This window comes from Pteronotus mesoamericanus, unplaced genomic scaffold, assembly GCF_021234165.1.
Source record: "Pteronotus mesoamericanus isolate MK-2021 breed Mesoamerican mustached bat unplaced genomic scaffold, CSHL_Meso_final contig_182, whole genome shotgun sequence".
Taxonomy (NCBI): Eukaryota; Metazoa; Chordata; class Mammalia; order Chiroptera; family Mormoopidae; genus Pteronotus; species Pteronotus mesoamericanus.
Window position 1 is genome coordinate 5,555,531 of NW_026555078.1, and position 8,992 is coordinate 5,564,522.

The 8,992-nt window shown below is 37.9% G+C and overlaps 1 protein-coding gene across 2 annotated transcripts in view; it reads left to right on the plus strand.

The window, feature by feature from the left end:
• Positions 1-4,617, plus strand: part of PPP4R3A (protein phosphatase 4 regulatory subunit 3A) — a 37,422-nt gene extending 32,805 nt beyond the window's left edge. For both annotated transcript variants that reach the window (XM_054567136.1, XM_054567137.1), the window contains exons 12-15: positions 604-746; positions 1,402-1,592; positions 2,022-2,248; positions 3,398-4,617. In XM_054567136.1, the coding sequence (XP_054423111.1) occupies positions 604-746; positions 1,402-1,592; positions 2,022-2,248; positions 3,398-3,508 (672 nt within the window). In that variant the 3' untranslated portion in view covers positions 3,509-4,617. The remainder of the gene's footprint in view (positions 1-603; positions 747-1,401; positions 1,593-2,021; positions 2,249-3,397) is intronic.
• Positions 4,618-8,992: the final 4,375 nt, after the last annotated feature.

An 8,992-nucleotide genomic window follows, 5' to 3' on the forward strand; every position in this document is an offset into this window, starting at 1 on the left:
TATAATACAAAATTTGCTATCCTAACCATTTTTAAGTGTCTCATTCAGTGGCATTGAGTGCCTCCACGATGTTGTGCAACCATCACAACCGTCCATACTGGGCACTTTGGTGTGATTGATTGATACATAGCTATCCATCCTCACCCGAGGACGTGGTTATTGATTTTTAGAGCGGGGAAGGAAGAGAGAGGTGGATTGGTTGGTTGCCTTTTGTACATGTCCCACCCGGGGAACAAACCCATAACCCAAGCATGAGCCCTGGCCCAGAATCAAACCCATGATCTTTGAGTTTGCGGGATGATGCCCCAACAGCTGAGTCACACTGGGCAGGGTGAGTGTGATATAAAATATCCATGTCCGGATCCCACCCTAAACATAGCTGAGTACAAATCATCTAGATTGGGACCTGCGCGTTTGCTTTGGAAAGACCCACAGATAATGCTGAAGTGCCCAATACGTTAGGCCCGTTTTCACTGTTGGATGACCTCTAAGATTGTATAATAATTTTGTGCAGTTAAACTCTTGGTGAGTTTGTCACTTTACAACAATTAAGTCATTATCTTTCTCAAATAACATTTCATCTCATTTTTTTATTTTCTATAGGAAGATATAAAGTCATTGACTGCACATGTCATTGAAAATTACTGGAAAGCACTGGAAGATGTAGATTATGTACAGACATTTAAAGGATTAAAATTGAGATTTGAACAACAGAGAGAAAGGCAAGATAATCCCAAACTTGACAGGTAAATTACCAATGTTCGAACTGTTCATTCAGTGAGTGACAAGTTTCGTGTGGCAGCAGCTCTTTTTTGCTTGTGTTTTACCCATTGGCTTGGCAGGGGAAGACGAAACAGCAGATAGTGAGTACAAGTTGCAGTGTTCGATAAATGGTCACTGTAAATGTTTTCCTGAAGGTGTAGGTGGTTATGATCTGCAGGCTCTTTCCCAGGCATCTATTAAGCTAATGACAAGAAAAACGGTGCTGCTTATGTGGCACTGAGGCTTCATGTGTCCAGACAAATCAGAATATTACCGGGCTGGCTTTGAGTTACTTGAAGGTTACAAATTATTTTTAAGAAATCTTGCACATTTTCCTAAGTACCTGAAGTCTCATTTTAAAATCCATAAATTATGTGAATTCCTAATGTTAAGTTTAATAACTGATATGTAATAGTACAATTTTGGTAATAGGAAGTTGGATTCTACTAATTACTACTAGATTTGGCAGAGTGTGTTTTTAAATTATATGTCAGGTACAAACTTTTTGTCAGCCTCTAAAGCATAAATCTATTACACCCCATTTATCTGAATAAGACTAGATCTAATTCAGAGCAATACTTGAAGACTAAAGAAGTTTTTATGAGTCTACTTACCCTACCCTCTTCTCTTTATTCACAGTATGCGTTCCATTTTGAGGAACCATAGATACCGAAGAGATGCCAGAACACTCGAAGATGAAGAGGAGATGTGGTTCAACACAGATGAAGATGACATGGAGGATGGAGAAGCTGTGGTGTCTCCATCCGACAAAACTAAAAATGATGATGATATTATGGATCCAATAAGTAAATTCATGGAAAGGAAGAAATGTATGTTGAAAAGATGGGCAAGGAAAAATGAAGTCTTTCTCTCTCTCGGTTTATTTATGTTTTCTGACACAATGATTAGTATCTAATTTATATGTGTCACGACATAAATTTTTAAAGACCATTGCTTTATAGAGTGAATTAATAGCTGTGTTAGGAGGGTACAGGCTAAATTTTCTTAATTTGATCTAAGGAGAAAATAATTTCAGGAAGGGTAAGAACAATATATTACTGATGGTTTCATTCCTTCTCATTAGTAAAATCCAGTGGGTAATGGTGTTGAGTGTTTTGTTAAGCTTTGTTCAGAAATTCATCTTCAGTGCTTCTCTCTAGCAGAGAAGTAAGCTGTCTGTGTTTTAGTGTCACCTCACTTGGGGGAATTTTTAAAAGATAAATACGGGTGACAGCTATTGACAATATTCTTATTTTTAGTAAAAGAAAGTGAGGAAAAGGAGGTGCTTCTGAAAACAAATCTTTCCGGCCGGCAGAGCCCAAGTTTCAAGCTTTCCCTCTCTAGTGGGACAAAGACTAACCTCACCAGCCAGTCACCTGCAGCAAATCTGCCTGGTTCTCCAGGATCGCCTGGGTCCCCAGGGTCTCCGGGCTCTCCTGGATCCGTCCCTAAAAGTACATCTCAGACGGCAGCTATTACTACCAAGGTACATTTCTGAATCCCAGGCCCGCCTCACTTAAGCTTTCTCAACAATAATTGTTTTGACTGAGAATCCCTTTGGTCACTGTCTTTTGGAACTGGTTTAACATTTTGAACTAGAGAATCATTCTCTCACCACCACCTGCATTTACCTGAAGTTGAGAATTGTCTGAAATTTTTTATGACCAGTACGGAAGTCTGAATACATCCTAATTTTGGTTATTTTCATTTTAAAACCTCAGGTTCAGATTTGTGTGTCAAAACACTTACAGAAATTTAAGTTTTTTCCTTTCAAATAGAGAAATTTAAAAGTTTTAAGTTTTTTAAAAATCAATTTTCCCAATTAATACTTTGTAGGGGAAAGATAAGCTAAATATCTAGACATCCCTAACTTTATTTTGTCCAGCACGGTGTATAAGAAGAAATTAACCATCTATTATTAGTAGCATTTCATATAAAAATAAATCAAAATTTTGATACCAAAAATGTAGGAAAGACATCATCTGAGAACAAAAACCAATTCTTTTGGTTGCCTTTTGCTGCCGAGACTAGCATAACAGACTAGCATTTGGGATTTATTGATCTAAATCAGGAATATAATGCCCATCCACATGTGTGCATTCCTCTGATGTGAGCAGGAGACCCCCTAAGGTACAAAAGCAAATGTGAGAAAGCTGAGATGCACATGCTCAGGGCAAGAGCAATGTGAATTTTTCCCCAGCCATCCAGGTAAAGTGAACTACGGGGACTTCTGGTGAGAGGGCTGCAAGGAAGCCCAGATGAGATGATTGGGAGGGGACAGACAGGCCCAGTCCACTTTCCCAGCATCTGATAGTCTCTCTTCTCACATAGCTAGTGGTCTGTTGATGTTCTTTGCCTTATTTGATACTGTGTAGACTTCGTTTAAAAATTTTTAATGCAATGTTAATCTTAAAAGCATTTTAAATTTAATCATTGTTTTTATCTCCTGGGATTTACTAGGATTGTAAACTACTAAAAATGTTGTTTTACCGTAGAAAACTTAGGAACTACATAAAAAGAATGAATCTTAGTTATATATAGTCTGACCACCCAGAAATAACCACAGTTGTATATCGAAGTGGGTGTGGGAGGTCTGTATCCTTTATCCAGACTTACAGTCCTTGTTTCTGAACAGGGAGGCCTTGTGGGTCTGGTAGATTATCCTGATGATGATGAAGACGATGATGAGGATGAAGACAAGGAAGACACGCTACCATTGTCAAAGAAAGCAAAGTTTGAGTCATAATAATGGCAACTGCCTACAATCAGTACCTGTTGAAAAAACTGGTTCTCTACCCCTACCCCCTACAAAATCCACAACAAAGCAGTGGTCTCTTGTGAATGACTGACACGGATCAGCCTCACACACTTGACTTCTGCTCATCAAGTGCCAATTCAATGGAGCAGGAGGAGGGGATATTACACATTAGGGGAAAGACGTAAGCCTTTGAGCTCTCCAGCTTGGACCACACATTGCCCTTTTCTCAGGGAAGGAAATGGAAACATAAAGCCAACAGGGCAGGGGTTTTCTAAGTGGATTGACTGGTCAGTTGCTACAATCAATATGCTTTCTCGGACCATGTTTGGGACTCAGAAGAATAGGCTTTTTGGCCATAATTCTTAACTAGTTAAGAATGCCAGCAGTTTCTTTGTATAAAGAGACCTGCCTTTAAAATCCTACATTCTGAACATTTTAGTCAAACTACAACAGGTTTGGAAAACCTATGGGGGAGGGGCGAATATAAAGTTTCCTCTTTTTTATCTGTTCCCTTTGCCCTTCGAACTGCAGATTTTTTTTAAAGTGGGGTTTTGTCCCTGCTTTATTAAAGATTGAGTGGAATTCTAGATGTGGTCACTTGTGTCATAATTTTTTTGTTTCATTTTGTTTTCGATTTTTTTTTCTCCCGAGTGTATGCTTAGTTGAATATATATATTTGGGACCATTAAAACCTTTTTTGATGTAATATAACTTAACGTTGTGCTGGTACCTGTTTTACCATGTGTAATTTTTGTTTTACATCACAGTTCTTAATTTGTTTAGAGTTTTATGAAAGATGGTATAGTTTTTATTGACAGAAGCAGAGTAATCTTACAAAACTATGTGCATACAAAAGCAATACTATTTTGTGACTAAATATTTTATATTAAAATTTACATCAGCAACTGTCTTGAGAATTCAGGGAAGTAGAGTGGAATTTAAAATTTCAACAGTTTTGTTAAACCTAGAACCGTGAAATTAGTATTCCAAAGAGATTCTGAAACTTCGTATCTTGGGAAATGACGGTACATTAAATCACAATTGAGGATGGATGATTTAAAAATAACATATTTGACTTTTGAATAATAAAAAGAAAAGTGAAGAGTAAGATAAATTGTATTAGTTGTATGCTTCATTTCTTTTTTTTTTTTTTTTTTTTGTAACTACTCCCTTTGGAATACCAGTTGGAGTTGAAGGTGGTGGTCCTAAATAAATACCTGGCCAGAGGACCATCAGATAGGACTTTAAAACAGTATTTTTAAATAGGTTCTTTTTCTTGTCTTAGGTGTGCTAAATTCTTTTAAGGAAATGAAAATAACTATCTCAGTTCCACATACCCTCACTTTAAGTGAAGATTTTAGAACTTACTGAAGAATGTATTTGCAAATACAAATAAAAATTCCTATCCAGGAAAGGGTACTGTTTTAAGTATCATATACTTTGAGTATCTATTAAGCACTGTGTGCTTCTAAGCTTTTATTTTACTTTATTTAGTCCTCAGTAAATTCTAATCTATGGTACCAAAAACAAGGTTATATTGAATAATTGGATAGAAAACTAGAAAGCAACATTTGCTACAATCCTGAAGAGTTTTGTTGCTAGCTAATTAATAGAAACTTTAAGTGCATAATTAACTATAAGAGTTTAAGTGTATAAGAGCTTACCTGTAACTACAATACAGAGCTACGCCCGAGCCACAAATTCTGGCTATTAATAACTGAAGTTTATCAACTTACCTTGCAAAGGAAGAGAAGAAAAACTTGATAGGGTCTAAGTTAATTACATTATATCTTTGTTGCCTGGGAAGTACTATGAAACATTTGTTCTTTAAACATACAGTTTAAACTCACCTTTCTGACTGACTCTTGGAACACTCTGCCTTCATATTCTGAGGGTTCCTGGACACAGGGAAGAAGCATTTCTTGCCTCCATCAGCTGTAGTCTATATATCTATTTTTAAGGAGATGGTAACTATTGGCCTTTGACATTTAGGGGATGCCCTTTCATTGGTGGACTGTTGTATTTCCTTAGTGATCATGGTTAATGAAGCAAAAGCTGGACATTTGTTGCTATAACAGGAGAAATGAGGTCTGAAATAGCTTGTCATTTCATTGAGGGAGACTGTTAGCCAGCAACACAACACTTGAATCGACACGGTTCCGTCTGACGCAGAAGTCCATGCTCTTAAGCATAGGCACTGTCCTGATGATGTAAATATGTGCATAGAATATTTTCCACTTTAATGATACTTATTAGTTCTTTTGCTCATTTTGTAATGTTTAAAATGAAAATTTTACTTTAAAATGAAAATTTCAAAGAGTGATTACCAAAAGATTTCTGAAAAGACAGTTTTGTAATTGTTGTAGAAAACACCTTGACATCCTGACTTGTCCAGAAGTGCTACCCTGGCATTTTGGCTGACAGAAGCCTGGTGGGTTTTCCATGCCTGACTGTAATCAGGTCCTGTGCTTTGTCCCCGGAAACTCCAGTTTGCAAGTCAATTTTTGTGAATTTGGAAATGAGGCGGCGGGGTTGGGGGGACATTCCTTCTGGTTTTGTTTCTGATTTAAACAGTGTTCTCTATAAAGCTTGCAAAATTAGAATGGCAGGTTTAAACTGGAAGACTCTTCAGATTGTCTACAATTTCTAGTACCATGAAAAACTTTAACACAAACAGCATTGTCAAAATCCCTTCGGAGTACCTTCACAATTCTTTACATAAAGTTCTATTACCTTTCTGTCATAACATCCATTTTGAGCAAGAGGATTAAAAAACGTTTGGGATTGGATTACTGCCTGCTATTATCCTGGGAGACCGAGACAACAGGAAGCAGTGGGCACTCGTTCGTATGTTGTGACACCCAGTGCTAAGTCAGTTTGATTTCTCTGTCCTTGGCCTTACTGCTTCATCTTGGCTCTGGAATGGAACTGTTAGCCTCTACAGATAGATAAATGTCTTCACTACTGGAGTCAGATGTCTTGTTCCTTAAAATAGCTCTGGTTGGAGACAACTTTCCTTGACCTTTTTGCTCTCCTAGGTAAGTTATTCCATGGACTCAGTGAATAGTACTGTCTTCAACATGATGCCGAATGGGTTTTTGTTTCCCTTCTTTATATTCCCACAATTCAAAAAACAACAAAAAAACCCCACATAACTGCCCAGTGTAGGTCACACCCTACCTGCCAATTCAATGAACCCCCTTCCATCTTTGTAGTACCTGACACTTCTGCAGTATTTACTACTGGCTACTGACTCCTTGATCTTCCTCTTGGTTTTTTTTGTACCATGACCTGTCTTTGATAGCTCCCTTCTTTACCCCTTAAATGCTAGGGCTCAATGGGTTCTGTCTTTGATAGCTCCCTTCTTTACCCCTTAAATGCTAGGGCTCAATGGGTTCTGTCTTGGGTACATATCTCCCCAAACTCCAGCCAGCTCACGTTATTTGCATGTTCCTGACCCAGTCATGCTGTGCCCTAAAAGACTGACTTGAACCTGTCCCATGCCTCTTGGTGCTTTCCTTCTCGCCTTGTCTGCTGATGAACTCATACCTTTCCACATTTGTAAGTGTTCCCTGGTACTCCTTCCTGGAACAAAGCGTATGTTACAGCCTTTTCAACTCTGTATTTCTAGTGTCTAGCATGACACGTAGCCCACAGATGGAGCACCAGATGTTTACTGGGTAAATGACCAAAAGACAGTAATACGCGCCAAGAAATATACATACTTTGGAAGTCTTAGTTGATGCCCTTGCACAGTCAAAAGTTTGCTTCATTCTTGACCATAAAATTCCGTCGTGGATATAAAGGGAGGACTGCAGGCTTCAGTCCTGTCCTTTGTACCTCTGAGCCTTTAAGTAGCACAAATACAGTAGTATTACAGGTTCAGGAAGTTACCCTACTTTGATTCGTTTCAACAACAACTGAAGTTATTTAAGCTTTCCCCATCTATTTATCCCTGGCTCCAGCACCTCTTAACTACTTTTACTGGTCATTTGGTTATAGGTCTTAACGTAGAGGTACAGACCCTTGCCTTTTATTGCTGGACGTAGCCATGAGCTATAGATTGCACAGACCACTCATCTACTGGTCTGATGATTACTAATCTCATGCTCTTGAAACTTTTTAACATCTTGGTATACTTTCTGGAATGTAGTTCCTAGAGGACAGGTCCAGGTTTATGTGGATTCTGTTTGTATAGGTATTAGTACAGCAATATAGACGGTGGTTAGGTACATAGAATTCACCAGAAGAAAATAGTCGGTAAGTTCCTTGACATTAGTCTTGGTGATTTTTTTTGGATCTGACACCAAAAGCAAAGGGAACACAAGCAAAAATTAAGACATGGATTACATCAAATGAAAAAGCTTAAACACTGCAAAGGAAATCAAAATGAAAAAGCCTGAGTGGGAGGAAATATTTACCAATCGTATCTGGTAACAGCTTAATATTCACAATATAGGAACAACTTACAGAACTCAGTAGCAGCAAAAAAAAAAAAAAAAAAAAAAAGGCAAAGGATCTGAATAGATTATTTTTGCAAAGATACAGGAAAAATCAACAGTTATGTGAAAAGACGCTCAACATCACGAATCACGAAGGAAATCAAAACAATGAGAGAAAACCTCACACCTGTTAGTATGGCTAGTATCAGAGATAAGACAAAAATTGCTGGTGAGAATGTGGAAAAAAGGGGAATCCTTATGCACTGTTGGTAGGATTATAAACTGGTGCAGCCACTACAGAAAATAGAAGATTCCTCAAAATGTTAAAAACGACTATACAATCTCGCAATTCCACTTCTGGGTATATACCTGTAGGAAATGAAAACTGCGATACCTGCACTCCCATTTTCATAGCATTTGCATTAACCTGAAGGATGAATGCAAGAAAGTTGTGATGTATACACACACAAATGGAATATTATTCAGCCATAAAAGGGGGAAATCCTGTCATGCTAAGTGAAGTAACTTAGAATGACAAATATGTGATCTCACTTGGAAGTGGAATCCAAAAAAAGACACAAACAGATCTGTGGTTACCAAAGACGGATGGGGAGGGGAAACTGGAGAAAGGAAAAGGTCAAAATGTACAAACTTCCAGTTATAAGAGAAATTTAAGTTTGAGGGATGTAATGTACAACATGATGGCTATAGTTAACAGTTCTATATAGTATACATGGAGGCTGGTAGGAGAGTAGATCCTAATCTCAAAACAGGAAAAAAAATTTAGTCGTGTTGACTAAACTTATTGTGATAATCATTTCATTATTTCACAATACAGTTGACCCTTGAACAACATGGGTTAGAACTGTGGGTTCACTTACATGTGGATTTTTTCCCCCCAGTAAATACAGCAGGCCCTTCATATCCGAGGTTTCGCCTCTGGATTCAACCAACTGAGATCAGAAACATTTATTTTCACGTTCCCAACCATGTCTTCCTAACTGCAGACTGGAAATACTGATTTCAATCA